Source organism: Stigmatopora nigra, chromosome 22 (assembly GCF_051989575.1).
Source record: "Stigmatopora nigra isolate UIUO_SnigA chromosome 22, RoL_Snig_1.1, whole genome shotgun sequence".
In the NCBI taxonomy this organism is placed as follows: Eukaryota; Metazoa; Chordata; class Actinopteri; order Syngnathiformes; family Syngnathidae; genus Stigmatopora; species Stigmatopora nigra.
The window spans coordinates 9,272,325-9,298,011 of record NC_135529.1 but is presented as its reverse complement, the minus strand read 5'-3'; the positions used below and the strand labels follow the sequence as shown (position 1 = coordinate 9,298,011).

The 25,687-nt window shown below is 35.1% G+C and overlaps 1 protein-coding gene across 3 annotated transcripts in view; it reads right to left on the bottom strand.

Annotated features, from left to right (window-relative positions):
• Window positions 1–25,687, bottom strand: part of LOC144215891 (polypeptide N-acetylgalactosaminyltransferase 9) — a 69,010-nt gene that overhangs the window by 5,140 nt on the left and 38,183 nt on the right. For all 3 annotated transcript variants that reach the window (XM_077745089.1, XM_077745088.1, XM_077745090.1), the window contains 5 exons: window positions 19,267–19,464; window positions 15,582–15,699; window positions 4,170–4,355; window positions 2,840–2,977; window positions 41–136 (listed from right to left, as the gene is read on the bottom strand). In XM_077745089.1, the coding sequence (XP_077601215.1) occupies window positions 41–136; window positions 2,840–2,977; window positions 4,170–4,355; window positions 15,582–15,699; window positions 19,267–19,464 (736 nt within the window). The remainder of the gene's footprint in view (window positions 1–40; window positions 137–2,839; window positions 2,978–4,169; window positions 4,356–15,581; window positions 15,700–19,266; window positions 19,465–25,687) is intronic.

Sequence of the window (25,687 nt, the reverse complement as noted above, 5' to 3'; positions counted from 1 at the left end):
AACAATGACATCACTGAATAAATACAAATTTCGAACTCACCTGTGAAGACATGCCATGGCACGGATAGAGAATTGCTTTGTCATCATCTTCGGCACCCTGGTCGAGGCAATAGCCACTTGCTTTGCTGTTTTTCACCTGAAAAAAACAAAGCATTACAAATTATGAATTAGAATTACAGTAGAAACTGAGTAAACATGATTTTTTTTTGTATTATTGGATAGTGATCAAAGATATTAGCACGAGAATTATAGCTGTGTACAAGTCCATTTCATCCTTGGGTGCAATTCCCAGATGTCTGACCATGCTATATTCATCAGTTCTAACAATTATTTGCAAGCATGGACACCATAAGAACGTTCCGCTCAGAAAGACGGCTTCTATAACAAGAAAAATAGGCTTCCATGTGCGTATCAACTCCAAAAGAGCAAAATACGTAATGAAGATGCTGGCTGAAGATGGTAAGTGGCTGTCATTATCCAGAGTGAAATGATTACTGTGTAAACATTGGCTGAAAAGGCGCTCTGCTGGAAAAAAAAGCCATTACTACTCCTCAAAAAAAAAAAATAATATATATAAATATAGATATAAAAAAACGTAGTGGAAGAAAGATTATATTTTGAAAATGCACACAGGGACCAATAAGTTGGAGTTTGAAGGCATACATATCCTGTGATCTGACGAAATTGAAATTCAACCAGCTTGGCTATTATGTGGGTGGTTATGTTTGGAGGAAAAAAGGCTGGGGAAAACATCATATCAAAATACAGGGGAGGCAATATCATGTGGTGCGGTTGTTTGGATTCGAAAACGAGCCCATTTGACAAAGTATAGAAGAAGAATGATGTAAAAATACTCAAGTAACAGCTTCTGTGTGAATATCTGAATTCGGGGAAAGAAAGTGGAGGGAAAAAAACATCCAAATAAATCATATGTTCTCATTTTTTAGGGATTGGGTACTTTTTTATTAAAGTTTCGGAATGGTCTGATTTGATTTCATCTTGGACATAGAAAAAAACTCACAAATAAATGAAAAATTTGTCTATCAGAAGTGACTTTTTATATTTTTATATGACTTTTTATTGTTTTTTTCACTGTGAAAACGTATTTTGTCGAGTATCACCCAAAATTTTTGTTATACGCAGCTAGTTTGTTAAACGATAGACTTTTGATTGGATTTATTTGCATAATTGGATGAAAATAACTTAATTTCCAAGACTTATATTAAGATGCTTTTCTACTTTTTCCATTTTTTGTCTGCTTTTTCTAATGTTTCTGTTTCAGTCTTCCATTTAGTAGGCAAAATACTCTTTTGGCAGTCTCTTTTAGTCCAGGTTATTGCAAATATATGTTTAAATTTTCCTTAAATTGACTGACAGATAATTCTACGAACTTCCCATTGAATTTTGCTATTGCCTCAATCTATAAGTGTCGCACCTCTCTATTTCCTCTCCATTTCTTATTACAATATTCGTACATCTGAAGAGTGCAGCAAATTAATTTGCCTTGGATTATCCAGGATTCATCTTTCTATGCCTATTAAATCCTTTGTGCGTCTTTCCCCAAAGCAAATCATTCTAGCCGAGGTTTGTGACGGGATATTATCACGCAATGACCAGAGATTGTCACTGCCTGTTTGCCACGCTGCCACGTGGTGCCAGGCATCCAGCATCATCTTTTATTCAACGTGATTTGAAAGCGTATCGCCTCATTTTGAGGTTGTGACATATCTATCATGTGCAGTGGTCGGGTAAGTTCCAGCCCAACGACTTGCTACGAATCACAGAACGTGGCACTGACGGATGAGGCTCACTTCCTATCGCAGGCGATTGTTGATTCTGAATGTCAACACGGGGAATGCAGTGTCATAAAAATGGCTGTTTTCTGGTATTCTACTATTTTAAAACATAGAGAAGGGGAAGAACGACACATGTAACACCTGAGATTTGAGAAACTGAGAATTTTAGCAAGGGCAAGCCCGTTGAGGGCGTGACCGGACGTTTGGTCGCCGGTCTTTTGGTCGCCGGTCAAATGTACTTGGATATTAAACAGTACTTAGATATAAAACTCTCTTTCTTAGATATTAAACTCTCTTTCTTATGTATTAAACTCTCTTTCTTAGATATTAAACTCTCTTTCTTAGATATTAAACTCTCTTTCTTAGATATTAAACTCTCTTTCTAAGATATTAAACTCTATTTCTTAGATATTAAATTCTCTCTAATGAATATAATTTTGAGAGCTGGTTTCAACAGTAAACTCATTGTCACAATTTGACTGGCGACCAAAAGACCGGCGACCAAACATACGAGGACCCTTGAGAGAGTGGGTAGTTTTCAGGGCAAACTACGGCCCGCGGGCCACATCTGGCCCACTAGGCCTTGTAATCCGGCCCGCCGATGTTGTCCAAATAATGTCCAAATTTATTTATTTTTTTTCCCAAGATGGCGCCGTCACACGGAAGCTAGTGGCAGTATCTCTGTCCACTCTTATTAGTTTTTCGTGTTTTACAGCCCCGCTATCTTTTTTAAATGACAGTTGAATATTTCTTAATACATTCCTTTCTACTTTACTTTGTACTTTATACTTTAATGATGAGTGATGAGTATGTCAATACTTTAGTCCTTTTTTTCTGTTTATGTTTCATATGTACTGTTAACGGATGCACTTTTTTATATGTATCGTATCTTGTACTGACCCGGTCCATCTGTCAAATTTTTAAAGTCAATGTGGCCCCCGGGCCCAAAAAATTGCCTAACCATGATAAATTTTAGGGTATTCACAGGTCACTTCTTGTAAATGTTGGTAGGTTTAATGGTCTTTGGGTAAAGTAGTCCTCACCTCGCCATATGTGATGGTGTTGTTGTAGATCCGCATCTCAGGGTAGACGTGTTCAAGGTACCATCGGAAACTTCGACACTGAAGTCTTTTCCTCAGGGCCAAGCGTTCGGAAACATCGCCGAAATCCACCCCTGGGTTCTATAATGCGGGTGTTACACAAAAGAATGTCTTTAAGCTGCAGCTTTCCATGTTATCTGCCTCAGTTTTGTGGTTAAATTCAGCGGAAAAATCTTATCTTGACCTACCGTATGTCACTGTAGTCAATCCATAATAATTGAAGTTTTATAGTGCAGTTTTTTTTTTGTGGCTACACAGCGGCAAGAACAAAATCGTTGCATTTTCAGGGTTAGGAATGTTGGTATTTTTTATTCGATTTGATTCATAGAGCTGGACTTTTTGCACCCGGGTGTCTTGCTAGAATAGACATGGTATTTTTATAGCAATAAATATTTTCTATGTGTAACAGTGAGCGATAATATTTCATTCGGGTGTTTTTTGGTAACCCACAAGAGAAATAGTGCCATTTTCTTCTGTGTCTTACATTACTAAAATTATTATTATTCTATTATAAACTGCTGTTTTGGTCAATGCTAATATATCTGCTAAAATCCTTCATTGCATTTCACCCAAAATATTTAAATGACTAAATGGCAGCATTTAGCATTCACTTGTAATTCCCTTAATAATGATTGTCGCCATTTAGGTTTTTTTTCACAGCCAATCTCACAAGACCATTGAAAAAGCAATTGAAAACTGATGTGTATGAAAATAAACTGATTAGCCAAGAGGCCTCTTCTTCTCCTTTTGTCTGTTTAGAGAGACAAACGTTACACTGCCTTAATTCTGCTACTAATGTGAATGTCAAGTTGAATGAATGCAAATTTGGCAATTTTATTACTACAGGGTGACCCAAAAAGATGCCTACCCATATTTTATTCGATAAAAAATCATTTTTTTAACGAAATCCACAAACAGTTGAGGAACTGAAAACTGCCATCACAGCATAAATAAGAGCCATCCCGAAAGAGGAGTGTGTAAAAGTGATTGACAACTTTGTCAGACGAGTACAGGTTTGCTTGCAACAGAATGGTGGATATTGGCAACACATCTTGGGAAAGCCATAAATTGACTAAAAATTGACAGAAATAGCTGAAACTCTGGTGAATGGTCTTCCATAAACTGAATAATGTGTGGTTATAATTTGAAAGAAATAGCTTTTTAATCAGAGTCAAAATAGAAATTTTCATGCATCTTTTTGGGTCACCGTGTACCTATCCTGCAATGATGAATCTTTTAACATGAAAAAATACAAAAAGGGTATCATACTTACATTCATGGGAATGTTCCAAGCCATGTAAACGTGAGATTTGTATTCGTCCATCCACACTTCAGCTGCTCGTAGGGCATTGCGCTTGGCGTAGTAATCGATGTCATTGTTGTAAGGCTTTTTGGTGCGTTCGATGTGGGCCACTCTTGCACATGGAAGAACTTCCATGCTGCCACCACATTGCCACACCTAAAGAGTACATTTATAGAGATTAAATTCAATGACATAAGATATATGCAAGCATTTAGTGTGTTTAAAATGAAGAGATGCTGGTAAAATAGTCATTTTAATTTACTGTAATTTCACGACTATAAGGCGCAATGCATTTTAAGGCGCACCGCCAACAAATGACACATTTCATTTTTTTTCCAGTCGTGGTTTGTATTTTACGTACTGTATTTTCACGACTATAAGGCGCACCACACTATAAGGCGCAGCGTCAATGAATGAGACATTAATTTTTTTTTACCCTATATAAGGCGCACTGTATTATAAGGCGCACTGTCTATTTTGGAGAAAATTTAAGACTTTTAAGTGCGCCTTATAGTCGTGAAAATACGGTACGTTTGTTTCCTTTGAATTGTGTATCGTTGTTTCTGGACTATAAGTCGCACTTTGTTCAAGGTTTGGCTAGCTAGGCCTGTGACTAATATTCAAGTGTGACTTGAAAAAATATGTTGACAAATACCTATTTATCCTGTTGTTTTCCATTTTACTTTATTACTTTAACATATTTGTTCTTCTTTTATGATGAAATTAAAAAAATGACCTTGCCAACATTCTTCTTCACTTCATAGTCTTTATCTCATGCATTTTATACTCAGGTGCATCTTTATTCTATGTGCCAAATGAACTCAAATCGACAAAATATTTACATGGAATCAACTCAATGATATTCAGGTGTTCTCTCATTCAACAGATTTTCTTAATTGAACATATATTTCAAACAATAAAATCTCCTTTACAAATATATCAGAATATTTTCTACTTGGCCCAAAAAAAATGACATAATTCTTCCTAAAAATCCTAAAAAATATCTAATCCCAGAAAGTATCCATCACATACTGTTTTGATGGAAAGAAAAATGAAGCACAATTTGACAACCGGGTGAACACACTCAAGGGAAGAATAACCGAGAGAGGTGACCGTGAGGATATAAAACAATCTTCCCAGGGCTGCGGCACAAGATTAAAATTGTAAAAGCGCAAAAGTTAAATCTTATATTCATGAGCATAAAAATTTGCCACCCCGTTGGAGAGTGTCAAATCCCAATATTCACACAGCGCTATCAGAATATGTCAAAATACATTTGAATACTTCCCTTTGTACAAAGTGCAAAGCTTCTGTCACTACATAACGATCGTCACAAAGTACTGCAGATAATACGAGTCATTAACTTCTCACTGAACCCCAAAATGAGACCCCCTGCCTGGAAGAACATACGACTGAAGATGCAAAACTTTTTTTTGTTTGTTTGTGTGTTGCAAAGTGTAAGTGCAGCTGGTGTTCAGTTAACCATTTTAAGCTTAAATGTGTCGCAAATGTGATTTTGGGTACTTCAATGCCTACTGGTTTATTCATAGTACTCTTTAGTTCTTTTTAGTGAGTAAACCATGTAGTACAAGGGTGTAAAACTCAAGTTAGTTTGCAGGCTGGATTAACGTCAACTCCATTTCAAGTGGGCCAGACCATTTTAGATCTAATATTTAGATTTTTTTTTAAACTGGATCAAAAGCCCTAAATAATCATTTTTTTTATAGATTTAAAGCAATGTCTATTTGAGCTATTGTTCTTAGAAAGGGAAAATTTACTTTAATCTTGTTTTTCTTTTCAAATGGAAACTAAATATATTTTTTAGTTTTGTTCAATATTAAAGTGGAAAAGAAAAATATCTATATAATTATTTTTAGATTTTACAAAATGCTTTTTAACTAAAACACAAAAGATAAAAAAATGATTAAAAAATGCAATGATTTATTTTAAAAAGGGGAAAATCAGGAAATCCATACTCACATTTTCTTTAATTATGTTCAATAATAAAGTGGAAAACAGGAAATATTTTAATGTATTTTCAGGTTTTAAAAAATGGTTTTTGAATTAAAACCACAAAAAATGATTAAAAAATGAGTTATTGATTTAAAAGGGGGAAAATCAGGAAATTTAATATATATATATATATATATATATATATACTCTTCATTTTAATTTGATCCTAAAACAGAAAGTCGGCACTCATGATTTACTTTTTTTCGGGCCGCACAAAATGATGCGGCGGGCCAGATTTGGCCCCCGGGCCGCCACTTTGACACCAATGGCGTAGTAGGTTTCGTCGCCACTTTATCACAGTGTGGTTGTTTATCTCTTTGCACCAAAGGATTGTCGACCAATCGAAGAGGCACTTGGTCTCCTGACTCTTGTGGGTCTAAAGCCTGGATTTGATCGTTAGAATAAATATCTGTCTTGTGTTTGCTCTTTAAGACTCTTTTTATGGAGACCCCTGGATGATTGAAAAATGTGTAATTGGCCTTTTAGCGGTTTGCTTGCTGACATTGAACACAAATTGAAGATAAATATCTGCATTGGAAGCTTCCAGAAAGTCACAAACTGCACCAAAGAGCAGAAAAATAGAACCACTGGACCACTAAGTAGCTGCAGGAGTAAAAAGAAATGTATATATATATATATATATCATAAATATAATGGGAACACAGGCAATGTACCCCAAATAAAATGTATTGGCTTTCCATGGCCTTCACCAGCAGCAAATGAGTTAATATCCTTTGCACAAGTCCTTGCGTTGACATTTTGTACAGTGCAATACAAAAGATTTTAAAGGCCAAGTAGTTGACAATATTTGCCAGATTGCAAATCATCCATGGTTTTTCTTCTGGAAATACTGTGTAGTTCTAGTGAGGAGCAGTCATAAAATCTTGAAAGTCACGGTTGCATATCATTTTATCTGTCAGGCTATAAAATGGCACTGTATATAGCATTTTATAAGACTTATAATGCAAAGTGTTTTAACTTAGCGGGGTCAGTTGGAGAATATATTTATTGAATATCGTATTTTCACGACTATAAGGCGCACTTAAAAGTCTTAAATGTTCTCCAAAATAGACAGTGCGCCTTATAATCCAGCGCGCCTTATATATGGAAAAACAGAAAACCAAAAATGAAAAACCACCACTGTCGGATATTAAAAAAACACAAACGCCTGAACTAAAACAATACTGTTAAATATGCAGATGTCATCTTAGTTTACAAAATCTTCCACCATATAGCTCCCCCCCACTGCAAGATTTTATACAAAAAAATCCAAAACATCAACAATGGCTGGCTCTAGAGGTGACTGTGTAGTGAGTGAGTGCTTTATACCTGGAAGTCAATAGCAATTATCGTATTTTCACGACTATAAGGCACACTTAAAAGTCTTACATTTTCCCCAAAATAGACAGTGCGCCTTATAATACAGTGCGCCTTATATATGGAAAAATGTCATTCATTGAGGGTGCGCCTTGGTGCGCCTTATAGTCGTGAAAATACGGTAATTTGGCTTTGGGGGTGAATTTGAATAGAATATGACTGTAAATGGGGAAATTTACACCAAGACGAAATGGGGAAAGTTCCCATCAATCATTTTGACCTCTAAAAGTGATGTATACAGCCTCCATTGTTGATTTAAGAGGGATGACAAAAAATCAAATCCAATATTTACCTCCCTCTTTTGACAACCCCCCACTCAGGTGGTCCTTTGCACTACATTTGACAAACACATTCAGTTTTGACCTCTCATAAATTTACAGGCTGCTTCATTAAAGCTAAGCGCCAAACGCAAGGGATTTTTATGTGGTGGAATGTCATCGTTCATTTAATTGTCACTGGGCTTGCGATTGGTTGATGGCACTCGGGCCATTTGAGTCATCAAAGTCATTGTAGCTGCAAATTCGATCAGTTTCACTAGTAGCTCCATTCAAAAGGTAGATAAGAAACAAAAGTAAATCTTATTTGAAAACTTGTATGCGTAGCCTTATATCACATTTTTTCTTCTTATAGCTGTGATTACAGATGACAGAACAAATATTTACCCATGGGTTTTGTGAACTGTAAAGGGTTTCCAAGATAAAATGAGGGCAGAAGCAAGACTATCTTTCAAGAGCTTAGAATCCAGATTTAAAAAAGATGAAAGGGTTGACTGAGGTCATGCAAAGTTAATATTGTACATCATCCCACTAGACATACATCTAACAGATATGCATAAGAAATCTTGCCTACAGCAATAAACAGAGGCCTCAAGCTAGCCCCAAAAAAAGTGTAGGAGTTGACGGCAGTCAACCAAAGTTCACTTCACTTACATCAAAAAGCCATTCAAACACAAATCCCGGTGTATTTTTAACCTACGTGTAGTCTCTTACCTGACACTGAATACCTAAAAAACAACTTACCGTATTTTCACGACTATAAGGCGCACTTAAAAGTCTTACATTTTCTCCAAAATGGACAGTGCGCCTTATAATCCAGTGCACCTTATATATAGAAAAAACAGAAAACCAAAAACGGAAAACCACCACTGTCGGATATTAAAAAAACACAAACGCCTGAACTGAAACAATACTGTTAAATATGCAGATGCCATCTTTGTTTACAAAATCTTCCATCATATAACTCCTCCCCCACTGCAAAATTTTATACCAAAAAATCCAAAACATCAACAATGGCTGGCTCTAGAGGTGACTGTAAAGTAGTGAGTGCTTCATACCTGGAAGTCAATAGCAATTACCGTATTTTCACGACTATAAGGCGCACTTAAGTCTTTAATTTTCTCCAAAATAGACAGTGCGCCTTATAATACAGTGCACCTTATATATGGAAAAAATGTCATTCATTGAGGGTGCTCCTTATAATGCGGTGCGCCTTATAGTCGTGAAATTACAGTAATTTGATTGAAAAAAAACAATGGATTATTGGTATATCACAGTCATGTTATAGTACGAAGTAAAAAAAACGAAATAAAAAGGCTGACAAGGTGGTGAAAGGACGACGGTAATGACACAGCAGACTTGAAAAATCAACTAAATACAGACTATAGCCGCTAGCAACTTCTGCTCTTGTTCACGCTGTGCTAGATTGATGCATTTTTTTGCTCTGGCGTCGGTGAGAAATAGAAGCCTAGCATGACTGAGGGGGCGGATTCGCAGCGAAGCCATACGGAGACGGGAATCAGAAACATTGATTATAATAATTGCGCATTTGATCCGGCTGCCGTGCTGGAGTCGAGCGCAGCTGTTGTGCATTCTGTGGAATTTAGCCTTAAGGTGGTTTGCCAAACGTGCCGAGGCCGTTCTCGACAAAGTTTCCGAGCAACGGCAGCAAAATTTTGCTACCCGTTGACCTTCTGTATAGTTTTAGAAACACTTGGGAACAGCTGGTCAGATGACCTTAGAGTGCGATTGGGCTGGTATGGGTGATTTAGAGAGGTGAAGTTTGCAAGAGCATTTAGTGAATGAAAAGGTGAACAAGTTGGTTAATATTGTACAACTTGTGGAATAGTCTACAATTCTATATGCAACATTTTAGCAACAAAATTATTTTTCTTATAATTATTACTAGTTCCATCAGTGTCACCATAAAAAATCTTTGTTTAATTGGTATTACAACTTAAAACAATTATATAAGCTATGAAGCATGTTGATAGAAAAAAATCCTACATTCCCACACAATAATTCAATTTTTGTTTATATATTATGTGTATATAAGTGTATATATATGTGTACATATGTCTATATATGTGTATATATGTCTATATATGTATATATGTGTATATATGTGTATATATGTGTATATATGTCTATATATGTGTATATGTGTATATATGTGTATAAATGTGTATATATGTGTATAAATGTGTATAAATGTGTATTTATGTGTATAATTGTGTATATATGTGTATGTGTATATGTATGTGTATATGTATGTGTATATGTATGTATATATGTACATATATATGTATATATAGGTATATATTTATATATATGTATATATGGATATATATGTATATATATACATACACAAACATACACATGCATATATATACATACATACATACATACATATATATCGTACATACATATACATACACATATATACATGCATATAAGTACCCCTTATATACCCTTTGTCTGGTAAAGTCATTTTACATTTTCAGCGCGACTCCGAGACATCAGACAGAGGTAATTATATGTCCTAATTAAGCGATGCTTGAAGGCAGTACGCCGAGTAATAAAGAGACAGTATGAGAAAGATCAGGCGAGCTCGGCTTCTGAAAAGTAACTATTGATGATGATGATAATGCCCGCAGAGAGGACGTCCCCTTGCGCAGCACATATTTAAGTGGGAGGATCTTGGCGGAGGTTATGATGAAGTACCCCTTTTATATTAGGAAGAGGAGAGCTGACAAGGTCTGTCCAATTATCTCTGGCCTTAAGCCTTAATCAGTGAGTGTGATGTATTCAGACATAAAAGGTGACCATCCATAGATTCCCCAATTCTACAAACCACAATTAATAACTGTTAAACTCGAAGCAAAATGTGTTGCACTGCACTCAACAAACTGAAGGGTTCTTTCGACACCGCTACGATAAGCCAGACTGCATATTTCAAGATTAGCCGTTAATTATAGCCAGCCCAAGGCGTACATGTCAATAATCATGCAGTCTAATTACTTTCTGGATAACCCCCCACCTTTAAAACTGGATGGATTATCTTGACCAATGAAAAATACTTGTTAACAGATTTAGACAGATGTGCAAAGTATTTGAGGGAAATCGCTCATCGTGTTTAAGAAAAAAATATATAAATGTTTTACATAATTGATATGATTTCATGTAGTGCAAGGGTGTCAGACTCAGTTTGGTTCGCGGGCCGCATTAACATCAACTCGATTTTATGTGGGCTGGGCCATTTTAGATATAATATTTAGATTTTTTTTTTAAATAAATGGATTAAAGGAACTGGATTAAAAGACCTGAATATTCAGTTTTTATATAGATCTAAAACAATGTTTATTTGAGCTTTTTCTGAGCTTTTTTTAAAACTAAAAACACAGAAAAAAATTGATTAAAAAATTGCAGATATTGATTTACGAAGTGGGAAATCCGGAATAATAATATACATCTATATCTATCATTTTAATTTGATCCTAAAACAGAAAGTTGGCACTCATGATTTACTTTCTCGGCCACAAAAAATGATGCGGCAGGCCAGATTTGGCCCCCGGGCCACCACTTTGACACCTGTGCTGTAGCATGATGAAATGTATGAAATATATATTACTATGTGAATGGCAACTAATTACAGGTGTAATCCATCTCCCACATAGAATAAGATTGCCTTCATAAAACCTGCTGTTTGGGTGTTTGTCTTGTCTGTTGTTATAATTATTTTTGGCCTATTTGTGTATTTTAATTGTTGGCTTTTCTCCTCATATTCACTTGGACTTAACATACATTTCTTCTTCTCCTTTAACAACCTTTGCATGATCATTTTGGAGTTTTTGTTCCCTTCCCAAGTCACCTTAGCTGCCCCTTATAATAAAGATCTGAACTCAAGCATACAGTAATAAACATTGGCGTAACTAAAACTCAGTCCATTAAGCTGGAACAAATTGATCGGGCTACTAAATAATGCACGAATTCAAAAAGACAAAAACTCTGGATCAATATCAAATACTACTACTACTACATCAGTAGATGGGCTGATGATTTCACCCATGTTGGTGCTCAACAGTGAGGAAAAAAATCAATTGAGTTTCATGAAAAAGTTCCTTGAGAGAAGAACAAAGATCTTAAATGGCTATAACCAAGTTGTCTGTCCAGATAAAGCTCATAATAATAAAGCCATTAATTAAGGCTTATTTTTTTTCCTCAATGAGATCATAGCCAATGAGAGACCTGGAAATAGCAAGGTCCAAATTGTAGTAGATGAAATCCCTCAGCAAAGTTAATTTATACACTGTACGGAAGGGTCGATATTATAGTAAAGTCAGCATTGGTTACACAAATAATTACGAGTTGAATCCATGAAATGACTCCAATAATTGCTGGTGCCTGTGAGACTCTTAGCGTTTAATTAAATGGAATTTGTCCACATCCAAAAGATTTGTTATCAGCTTTTGTAATTTCCTTGTTGGAAGTGACTCACATATGGTCAGCGACAACAGTCATTTGCTTCTAGATCTGCTGTGTGTGTGTGTGTGTGTGTGTGTGTGTGTGTGTGGTACGTTGTGATTTCGACGTTGCCAAAGTGGCTGGTGTCCACAGATGGCCGGGGTTTATTGCCGCCTCAGAGCAACACACTTGTCCTTCACAAGGTCGCTGCTCTTGCTGCAAGAAGATGCAGACTGGACCAGTTCAAGGCCAGAGCTATAATCATCAGCACTCCTGATTGAGCACGGCTAAGATATTCCGCTCAATTATTCAGGATCACGCTTTCTAACAACAGTTTTCAAAGAGATTTGAATGTATTTTTTTTTACACTAAAAGCGGCAAGCAACAGCGTTATCGGGTGGAAATACTTTCCTAAATAAATGAAAATAATTTTCTCTACAAGTTCAAATAGCTGAAAAAATATCAATATATAAATTTGCTATGTTTGTTCGTTTCTAAATTACAAATTAAATGCAACACATGGTCAAATATATGTTAAAATGCAATTTTGGGTCTGAATAGGTCCAATTTATGGAGAAGAATGAAAAATATGAATTACTGAATCCATTAAACAAGACTCCCTTAGAATCTTGATGGAAATTAAGAAAAAAAGCAGCATTTTTAGGGTTAATTAATGAATGGTTGAAACACGCCAGTTGTGCAAATGCTTGGAGTAAGATCAACTATAAACCTACAGACTACTGAGGGACTGTGTGGTAACTTCAGTCTGCAGAAGGTCCCCAAATTGTGGACTTCCAATGTGGCTCCAGTTTTTTAACTAGTTCTACAAAAAATACAGTATATATCCTTGCTATTTAAAAAGAAAAAAACACATTTCATTGATGTCTCATGTGCATGAATTGTATTGTAAAGTCAATGAGCATTATTGAAGTACTATTCCAAGGTCTGTTTGAGATCAGCAATAATACCTCGACCATTGGGGAAATTAGAAACAAAAGGTCTCGAACTCATAAGAAGCGACATCATCCAAATTCATTAACAGCTAATATCACATTGACCTTTTCTGTTAGAAGCATTATTTCTGTCCCTAACCTTTTTTTGTTTTTGCTTGGCTTTTCTCATTTAAACCCAGCACAGCATTAATGTTTACTACAAACATTGCATTTGACTCCCTCATGAACCCAACACAATTGAGGACAGACAATCCTATTGACTCACTCAGAGGCTTCCTTGTTCCAAGAACTGAAGCAGCAGCCAACTATAAATTATAAATGGCATGTAACCTTTCTGTCTGGACCCTGTCTTTTTTTTTCGTCAGCCGCCCCGTAGTCATCTAGCATTTCTGCAGACTCGGTTATTGCCAGCTACTCTGACTAATTGCTTAACTTGTTCTTGTCAATCAAGACTATCCCAGATGGCACCTTCCCTATCGTGGAGGTAACGCCATTCCCTCATCAGAAGACCATATTTCTTCTCTTAGTTGCCATGTTCTGAATCAAATTGATGCACGAAGATCTAGTCAAGCTTGTACGATGTGTTCCAATGCACATTTTAATCCTCCTGAGTTCTAATTTCTCACAGTCAGGACACATGAGAGGAGGTAATTACGTTTGGGTTGCCAACAGAAATGTAATTTAAGCTATAAATATGCATATGTATATGGATATGTAATCATTTACATCACAGGTGTCAAAGTGGCGGCCCGGGGGCCAAATCTGGCCCGGCGCATCATTTTGTGCGGCCTGGGAAAGTCAATCGTGAGTGCTGATTTTCTGTTTTAGGATTAAATTAAAATGAAGAGTATAGATGTATATTAAATTTCCCGATTTTCCCCCTTTTAAATCAATAATTGGCATTTTTTTTATACATTTTTTTCTGTGTTTTTGGTTAAAAAAACATTTTGTAAAACCTGAAAATACATTAAAATATTTTCTGTTTTCCACTTGAACATTGAACATAAAGAACATTTTTGCAATGAAAAACAAATAAATATAGATTAAATAAAATTAATTAAAGATTAAATAAATGGTTTTCCCTTACTAAAAAAAAACTTAAAATAAAATTGTATTAGATCTATAAAAAATTGAATATTTAGGGTTTTTAATCCAGTTCTTTTAATCCATTTATTTTTTAAAAAAAATCTAAATATATCTAAAATTGTCTGGCCCACATGAAATCAAGTTTATGTTAATGCAGCCCACGAACCAACCCGAATCTGACACCCTTGATTTGCATAGTTTATCGCATTGCCCCCCCCAAAAAAATATCACCATCCTATATCATATCATTTAATAAACTGACGTCATCTCCCTTCTTATTCCGATTCAGTTATCGTCAGATACATAAAAGTGTCTTTACTGCATGAAGATATATAGTAAGCACAGTTATGCCAAATAATGCATCAAATTGAGTTATAGTTGTAACTATAGAGCACTAACAATCAGAGAGACTGGCTAAAATACTGCATTATATCTACGTTGTTTACTGTATAAGACATTTTAATTTACGAGGTAGAATTTCGACTCAAATTTGGTATAATGATGGACTCTGAATTGGTAATAGAACACCAAAAACATTGTTGGTTTCACTAAAAGTGTTAAAAAAGTGCTTTGTAATGCATGAAGTACACTCATTTTTCACAGGTATTTTGTAAATGGGGGGTGATATAGTAATGTAGATGCCATCTTAGGATACTCACTTGGATAAATGTGATGTTTAAGGTTTAGCATGTTACCATTTTCACATGTAAAAGGCTTTGGTGAGCATTTAAAGTCACAATAGTTCCACCAGGTTTAGGCGAATTTTTAATGATTTTAATGAACAAAACCAGCAAACCAATTTTTCAATCATTTGGCTTGCATGAAGCGTTAAATTCAACTCCCAAAAAAGAGCCTTTAGGTTGGCTGTAAATTTGCATAAAAAGGATTTATTTTCCCTGTGCACTTCAATTTGAAAAATTCTAACCCTGCACATTTTAATCATAGTTTCTGTTGATGCCGCTGGGCTTTTGGATCTGGCGCCCTTAGGCTGCCAAGCATGCATGGGGAAATGTATTCGTAAAAACTCGGGCAAATATATACAGAATATTTTACAAGTCAAAGCATAATTAATTATATAAATGTTATCTATTTAAATATTACATTTGTCTTTTTTTTTCCAATCCAAATAGAACATTTTCTGGCTTTTTTTCTTAATACAATCTCCAAGAGTGATTTCATTTCAAACCATTTGTGTAATATAGTCAAGACATTACCCGCATGCCGAGTTCAATGTTCTCTCCTCCGTAGACTTCCATACCAGGATCCAATAGACCAATCTGTCCAAAGTATTCACGGTCTACCACAAAAGAACAGCCAATCATAGCTGGGGTTCTGAAAAAAAAAGAGAGAAGACAGCATCGTTAGTGTATCAAGCATAAATGAATACTTTTGGCTGCCATTAATCGATTTTGGCAGTGGCTGTAGAGCTACTTCTTGGCATAAAACTACTATTAGATTAGACATAGATCACTCCTTAGTTGTTTATTTCATTTTTCCTACCATTCCCTTAAAATAAATGTCTTTTTCCCTATATTTTTACACTTTTAGTAGGCTGATAGACACCCACATTAAATAAAAAAAACATGACTATTACCGTATTTTGCGCACTATAAGGCGTATCTTCAATGAAGGGCCCATCTTAAAAATTTGTTTCGTTTAGTAAAAAAATAAAAATGAATAAAAGCAATAAATAAAATTGGTGAGAAAATAAAACACCAAACTAGAGAGCAATATTTTTTTCCACTTTCAGTATGTTGATTGGCTCCCACATTGCACAAAAAAATAGCCAAGACAATTACCGTATTTTGCGCACTATAAGGCGCATCTTCAATGAACAGCCCATCTTAAAAGTTAGTTTCATATATAAAAAAAAATTTAAACAATTAGAAAATGCAGTAGTGGTAGTAGAAGATGGTGTTTTCCATCCACTAGATGGAGCTGTAGTAATAGTAGTAGTAGAGGGGAGGCGTTGTGTCATATATATTAAATAGATGTAATCTGTGCTAAAGGGGATTCCATACAATGACTAACCAATATTGATACAGATACAAGGTGTACACTAGTCTTTTAGTTGCGCCTTATAGTGCGGAAAATATGGTAATTTATAGTGAGAAATGGCTATAAATGCTTCTGTTTCATTGCCATTTACAGCTTTAACTTCCAATACATGTCTAGACTAGTCAAAATGCCAAAATGGAGTGGTTTTCTAACACTGTCAACAGCAGCCAATGAGTTAAATGATGTCCTATAAACAGTTAATTGCACAATTGTACTTCTTTAAAGTAACACAAACTGAAAATGACCTTGGAAAACATCCGTCCGAGGTCTCCCATAGTATTATCATCCAGGCCAAGTCCGTTCTTGAGTGGTCTGGGACAAAGACGTGTAAAAAGCACTCTATTTTGTCAGTGTACGCAAGGGTTATTTTTCTCTAAAGTGGCTTGCTACATTGTTTTTTATTTTTTATTTCTGTAAAGATGCCGCAAGTAAGTTCACCGTATCAGATCTTGCATGCCTACACACGGCTGCCAATTCAGTCATGAAAAGAGAAATCCCAATGGTTTTTTCTTTATGATTCACTGAAGGAACATTAAGAAGGTTCAGTGCGCAATTTGCTATGAATCATAAAGTGAAAGGTACTTGTATTTGGAGTATGTATAACACAGTCACATTAAAGGAAATATGGTATGAAAATAAAATGAACAAAAAATACAATTCATTTGATTTTATGTTTACATGATCATTTTCAAGTATAGGCCATCAGAGACAAAATAATCATTGAAGAAAATGTGAATTAAATGACACTCCACATCTTTTTTCATCTGAAATCCAAATGATATTTTAATAGAGTACTTTTACAAACATCAGTATTAATGTATACTATCACATACTTCAAATGTTTAAAAACGTTTTATTTACCGTATTTTCACGACTATAAGGCGCACCCCCAATGAATGACATTTTTTCCATATATAAGGCGCACTGTATTATAAGGCGCACTGTCTATTTTGGAGAACATTTCAGACTTTTAAGTGCGCCTTATAGTCATGAAAATACGGTAAACGTATTTCATCCTTGGAAAGAAATTAAATTTGGCTTTATATACTTATCTGAGATCCCCAAAATGAACGATCCATAAAATATGACAACTTTATCGCAATTTTTGTACTTTCTTCTATATTTTCTTGCCTTTTTTGGGTGATCAAATAGACAGAAAGGGCAGTGGGAACGAGTTTTAAATGGCCACCTAGCTTCTGTTGTTGCGGAACAAGGAGGTCAATGATTTCCAATAGAAATCCACACAGCTGAAACAGTTTACCCTTGAGGCAATCTGTACATAAGCAGCAAACTACCAATAAACTAACATGGGCCACTTCTGCCGAGCCCACGGCTCTCGTCTTATCTGACACGGGTACAGATGTTGAAGTAAAACAACATAACGACAACCATTGAGACTCTTCAGACTACTAATAATACACCAGACAAGACCTCTGCAAAAAAAAAACATTAAAAAATCATCATAGCAGTCACAAAAATTGTCCTTTTTCCAGAAAGTATGCATGAAAACTCATTAAAAAAAACACAAGCTTTAATGACATAATTAATAAATGACTCTAATACTTCATTCTAATTACACCAACTGTGAATAGAGCTAAATTTCAATATAATTTTTCTCCAAAAAATAATTTAACTTGTTTTCAGTTACTAATTGAATTCAATCAGGTGGTTGAGTGGTTAGCACAAAGATGTCACTGAACTGGGATCGAGAGTTCGATCCCGATCTTCCTGTATGGAGTGTGCATGTTCTACCCAGGCTTGTGTAGGTTTTCTCCGGGTAACATAAGCCGTAGACTGGTTGATCCTTCTATATCTCCCCTAGCTATGATTGGTTATCCGTCTCTGTATGCCCTGTGATTGGCTAGCGACCTTTTTAGGGTGTCCTGGTGCCCATAGTTGGCAGAGTTTGGCTCCAGCACCCTCCACAAGGATAAGCAATAAGGAAAATGAATGATGAAGTATAGATGACCAGTTATAGGATTCTACCTCTATGTGATTCAAGATGGGTCCTGGATACCCCCCAAGTACATAAATGATGCAGTATTGTTGTGGCCTTGTCATTCTGCATACAAATGAAAGCATTTATAGAGATAAGTAGATTGCTTTCAATAGGAATATATATTTGTGTGTTTGAGTGGCATCTCCTAGATTAATGGTAAATAGAGTGCACTTATACATACAGAATATTATCTACAATATGACTGTCTAAACCGTATTATGAACAATTAATGCATTCATTTAGGGCAAGGGTGTCAAACCCTTTTAGATATATTTCAATTATTTAAAATAAAATAAGTTAAAATAACTGGATTAAAGTCCCTGAATATTCAGTTTTTTTATAGATCTAAAACAATATTTATTTTAGCTTTTTTAAATATATTTTTAGATTATACAAAACAATTTTTTGGACTAAAAAAAGAAAAAAATAATTTAAAAAATGACAATTATTGATTTCGAAGAGTGAAAATCAGGAAATTTAATATACATCTATACTCTTCATTTTAATTTGATCATAAAACAGAAAGTTGGCACTCATGATTTACTTTCTCGGGCCGCACAAAATGATGTGGTGGACCAAATTTGGCCCCCGGACCGCCACTTTGACACCTATGATTTAGGGTGAACAGTCTTGGCCGAGAACTCTGACACAGGTGGGATTTCAACTGATTATCGCTTGGTCACTCAATGTAGCCAGCCCTTCCCCCATCCACAAATCAAGCTAAACAGGACCTTTCCCTGACGGATAGCCACATGAATAAGTCAACTGCAGTTATCCATATTTCATCAAACATCATCATCTATTATGGATGTTGTTCACTGTTCACTGGTTGGAGTGCTCACCTGATAGGAGCTGTCTCATCGCCCTTGTCCAGCCACTCCTGTGGAGGAATGATGTACATACACCACAAACCCCAATTGTAGCCGTGGGCAGCGTTGGCGTACTGTTGCACTTCAAATGTGTTATATTTGATGTTGTCGATGGCAGGTAAAATGATGCGGGTGTGATCCTCTTTCATTCGGGTGAGAATAGGTTCAGCCCTTTGATAGAAAAGAGAGGGGGGGAAAATGAATGACATATTGATGAACAAATACTATTCTGGTAAAACATATAAAGAATGAGTGGTTAAATAGATCGACAGAATTCGAATGTTTATCAAAAATTGACTAGGAATTGATAAACACTGGACTTTAACCTACTCACAAGCATATAGCTTTAATTGGATGAACAAATTAATATTCTAACCAAAATATTCTTTTTTTTAATGAATTACAATGTAGAACCTTTGTTTACTACTAATTTAGAGCTCCATGGAAGATGAATGAACTTTTTCAACATACCGCATTTTCACGACTATAAGGCGCACTAAAAGTCTTACACTTTCTCCAAAATAGACAGTGTGCCTTATAATCCAGTGCGCCTTATATATGAAAAAAACAGAAAACCAAAAACGCAAAACCACCACTGTCTGATATTAAAAAAACACAAACACCTGAACTGAAACAATACGGTTAAATATGCAGATGCCATCATCTTCCATCATATAGCTCCTCCCCCACTGCAAGATTTTATACAAAAAAAATCCAAAACATCAACAATGGCTGGCTCTAGAGGTGACTGTGTAGTAAGTGCTTCATACCTGGAAGTCAATAGCAATTACCGTATTTTCACGACTATAAGGCACACTTAAAAGTCTTACATTTTCTCCAAAATAGACAGTGCGCCTTATAATACAGTGCGCCTTATATATGGAAAAAATGTCATTCATTGAGGGTGCGCCTTATAATGCGGTGCGCCTTATAGTCGTGAAAATACGGTACTTCAAAACCCCCATTTAGCATTCTCCTCAATCCCCTCATAGAGTCTTGGGTCCTTTTGTCATGTAGCAAATGAACCACGTCAATTCTTGATGTCTTCATGTTACCGCAAAGAGATTTTGCCTCTGGTAGTCTACATTTGCACACTGGTTCTCATGCTTGGAGATGATATCTACCATATCTTCAAAGCAAGTCCTAGTAGACTCAGGGTGTCATGTGATATACTTCTAAATTTATAAAAGGAGGCTGCAATTACACTGTGATAAATGCGTCTCTGAAGGATACTCCCACACTTCCAGTTTCTCTGCATCTTTCCGCCCAGTGCCTTCGTTTACCCGGATTTCTGTGGTTTTTTTCTCTCTCGCCTCATCTCCTCTACAGTGGAACCCATTTGTCTTTTTCCAGTAAAAGTAGTCCTTTCCATATTGGGGGGATGGTTTTAAAGTACAACTACAACATAAAACATAACTGCACATGATACAAAAAGCTATTCTGGATCGTGGATGAATGATTTATAATAAAGATCGTATAAGATAACAATAAAGCTATTAGAGCCGTCTAAAGCTCCACCGAAGACAGAAAAAAGACATTTATTATTCATCAGCCATTGTATTAATTCCATTTTCTACTCGTTAAGAGAAATAGCATTTTGGGATTTGATATTTTTGAATTTTGAATGTGACTATTGTTTACTTTCTGTGGCTCCAAAGCCAATTGAGGCTCATTTCAGCCTTCTGTTTTGAATTTTAATTTAATCTGTTAACAAATTGAGTGTTATATTTTGACTAGATTGGACATTTGATCCTGTTTAATGCAGAAAATGAGACATTTGACCAATGTTTTAGCAGCATGGTTCTATCTTAACATGAATTTCCCCCAAAAAATGAATAATCCTGAGCTTTTTATTGAGACTCAACTTCAAGACAGAATTTACCCAAACTGCTGAGCTGTATGGCAGCCTCTTGCCACCCAAGTAAATTCATGTACACTATTAAAAAAAAAAAAAGAGTACATCTATACTGTGACCTTGGAGAGGGATGAACATTATTTCTTATTTTCTATTTACTACCGGATCGTAAATAAATAGTCGGGGCAATCCCATTTACTTTTAGATATAATATTTAGATTTTTTTTAATAAATGGATTAAAAGAACTGAATTAAAATCCCTAAATATTCAGTTTTTATTGATCTAAAACAATGTTTATTTTAGCTTTTTTAAATATATTTTTAGATTTTACAAAATGATTTTTGAACTAAAAACTGTAAAAAATGATTAAAAATTTCCAATTATTGATTTAAAAGGGGGAAAATCAGGAAATTTAATATACATCTATCCTCTTCATTTTAATTTAATCCTAAAACAGAAATTCGGCACTCATGATTGACTTTCCCGGGCCACACAAAATGATGCGGCGGGCCAGATTTGGCCCCCGGGCCGCCACTTTGACACCTGTGGTCTAACTTGTAACTGTGTTTTTTTTTCTCCTGTATCTGCATGAATAAAGTTATCCGATCAAATCCAACACTCAAGCAGAAAACATACCTATTCAAAGTTACGAATTGCATTGTTTTCATTCAATACGGACATATTTTTGTTATTTTTCCAATAAAAACACGAAAAGGAGATATTTTCACAAACCTAAAAAAATGCAACTGCTCATATTTTGGTCTTATGAGGTTAGAAAGCACACCTTCTCACTGAAGAACCCAAAAACAAGCCCTAAAAAAAACAAGAAGCAACTTTCTAACCAGAAGGACCCATGAGGATGTGATATTAGATAGGAAATGAGGACACATACAAATTGAATGGCGTCTGCATGTGTCATTCCCTTCTTTTTATATTCTGTCTTATCTGTACAAAGATGAGAGGCATATACATCCAAAGCGGGAAGAATCACACTGTGATCCATTATGCTGTGTTTCTGTGATAAATAACCAGAGATTGTGAAAATGTGCCAACACTTGCGCTTATTTTTTTCTCACCTTGCAATTCCATTTTAATGGCCCGTTTCATGCTATCGATGTACATTTTTATTGTCTCTTCACGGCATATTTGTATTGCAGGGACAAGGGCACGAATGTATTTTTGCTACAGATCCACAGCCAAACTAGGATTTTTAATACGCTAATACACAGGTGTCAAAGTGGCGGTCCGGGGGCCAAATCTGGTCCGCTGCATCATTTTGTGAGGTCCGGGAAAGTAAATTATGAGTGTCGACTTTCTGTTTTACGATCAAATTAAAATCAGGAGTATAGATGTATATTAAATTTCCTGATTTTCCCCCTTTTAAATCAATAATTTTATTTTTTTAATCATTTTTTTGTGTATTTAGTTCGAAAACCATTTTGTAAAATCTAAAAAAATACATATTACATTTCCTGATTTTCCCGCTTTTAAATCAATAATTGTAATTTTTTAATCAATTTTTTGTGTTTTTAGTTCAAAAATAATTTTGTAAAATCTAAAAATATATTTTAAAGAGCTAAAATAAACCTTGTTTTAGATCTATAAAAAACTGAGTATTCAGGGTGTTTAATCCAGTTCATTTAATCCATTTATAAAAATTAAGATCTAAATCATACATGAAATCGAGTTTAACGTTAAAGCGGCCCGCGAACCAACTCAAGTCTTACACCCTTCCGTTAATATATTAAAAAAATAAATAACCCCGCAATCCAATTTTAGTGCCATTTTGTTCATTCATTCCATTATCTTCTAAGCTAACATTGATTGTTCCTTACCAACTAACTTTTAATGCAAAATTACAAGAAATTCAATCACTCTAAAATGAGGAACGGTCAAATAATAGAATTAAAAACAGTTTAAAATGATGCCTTAAAAATCAATGCCGGGCTGCCAGTGTTTAAAATGATAACCCTTTAATTCTACTATGGGCTAAATGAAGCAGAACATGTGAGCAGCCATGTGACAAAGTTCATTATTTAATAAATGCAATTTATGAAGTCATATTTCAAAGAATTTGGCTGTTTGCAGACAAGCAAAAAAGATGAAATAAAATAGCTTAAGTGCATTTTCATCATAAATTATCTTGATAAAGACATCAAAGGTTATGAAAAGGAAAAAAAACACAGGTCATTTTATGAAATAGCTCAAAAAATGTGCCTACCTATTTCAAATATTATATAATACATAATTCAAAGCCCAACCAAACCTTGTCTAACTTAACCAACTTCAAAAACTTCCTTTAAAGCAAAAGTTCGTACACTTTTCCCCTGCTTGTCAGGTTTATAAAATATTTGATTGCATATTCATCGTGCCCCGACATAACAGAGGAAGATTCAAAGAAAGTAAAAAAGTTTGAAAAGAGAATATTAATGTAGTGACAGGGTTTGTTTTTTTGTCCGTTGTGAGTTAGTGACACATGAAAAGCTATTTTAGCAGTCTGGTATTCTATTCTATTCTCTTTGTACATTTGTTGAAGCGGTAACTGATTGGGTAAAGGTTCATAAGTTTTATGTTTTTGTTATTTCTTTTTTAAAAGTATGAATGTTGTTGTATGTACAGGAATATGGGAATTTTTAATAAAGTACTGGTGGAGTAGTGGGACATGAAGTTGACTTTTGTACACTGAAAGGTTCATTAAGCTGGGTAATATGTGTATAATATTCTATTATATTCATTAAAATTTGCTATGAAGAAGTACATTCATGGATAAATGCAGTATTCCCTCGATTTTCGCAGTTAGTCCGTTTCATAATCACCCGTATTAAGTGAATTTCCGCAAAATAGGAACCATATCTTAATAGTAATATTTATATTTAAAAAGAAAATTCCCATATCATTATTATTCCTTTTGCCAATTAAATAAACATCCCATACACGCCTATCAAATGTAATTAAGTTCTAAGTGTGAGCATGAAGGGGTTGTCAGTCTCCCTGTGGTTCCATGATTGGTTGGTAAACAATTTAAGGCATATGTGTCAAAGTGGTGGCCCTGGGGCCAAATCTGGCCCGCCGAATCATTTTGTGAGGTCTGGGGAAGTCAATTATGAGTGCTGACTTTCTGTTTTAGGATCAAATTAAAATGAAAAGTATAGTTGTATATTAAATTTTTGGATTTTCCCCCTTTTAAATCAATAATTGTCATTTTTTTAATCATTTTTTCTGTGTTTTTAGTTAAAAATCATGTTGTAAAATCTAAAAATGTATTTTAAACAATCTAAAATAAACATTGTTTTAGATCTATAAAAAGATAAATAGTCAGGGCTTTTAATCGAGTTCTTTTAATCCATTTCCCAAAAAAACCTAAATAATATATCTAAAATGGTCCGGTCCAAGTTGACGTTAAAGCGGCCCACGAACCAACCCGAGTCTGACACCCTTTGGTCTACAACCTTCGTTTTAATCCCTATTTTGATGGGTTTGGTATTTAAGTCTCTCCATTCTAATGCACCAAAACTCATCAGACCTTGCCTTTCCTTAAAGAAAATCACATTTTGTTGCCGGGAAACACTCATGCAGAAAGGAAAGTTCCGGAAGCTTACAACAACAAGCTAATTATATGTTCGATGTAGCCCGGCAGGTACTATTCGTGCTTGTGTGCTTGTTATTGGAAAGCTTAGATGCTGCTGCTCATCCATGGAAACGTGTCGAAGTGCAGATTTATTTATTATTTTTTGGTGTTGGTGGTTAGCAACTCTAAAATTGATTAATCTTCACACCATAAGTAAGAAATGAGCAAATATACCAAAGCATGAATTAGCTTTTTATGCACGTGTAAGTATGGAAACGAGTTAATTTGCATAATCTACCATTTCTGCAAACATTTTCTACCGAAGGATCCAACCTCTGTCTACACAACCTATTTGTCACAATGGAATGTGTCAGCTATTTATCATAATATGATTATTCACTAGGACACATCTAGTGATTAGTAAGATGGATGGTTGTACTATGTTGCGAGTCTCCATCAATGACCTTGTGCTCGTTGCTTGTGCGTGTCGTGCCAGCAAAAGAATGCTGCCAACACGTAGCGCGGCCTCTGTGTTTTGATTCATTGGCACGGCATTCCCAGTAGTTTGCTGTGTATTTGCAGTAGAAAATGCTGTCGGCTCATATTAGCCGTTAAGCTGACATAGCTGTATTGGGTCGTATGGTAACTTATTTTAGGCACCTGTTTGTTTCCAAGACTCTTTAACCTGCTTATTATATGATATGTGGTAGTTTTTGCAAGATTAAGATGTTGTTTTTAACATTTTTCTGTCATAGTGAGAATAAGTGGTGCAAGGGAAAGTATATTATTTACTTATTTTAGCCATAGCCAATCAGTTTTGGCAATTTTTATTATTTTACTTGTAAAAAATTTGAGTAGTTTACTAACTTTGGAGCAATAGTCGAATGGGAATAACAAAAATTTAAATTTTTTTTTTTTTTAAATAAGAAATTTGACTTTTTATTTATTCAGTCATTCATGGGGGTGCTTG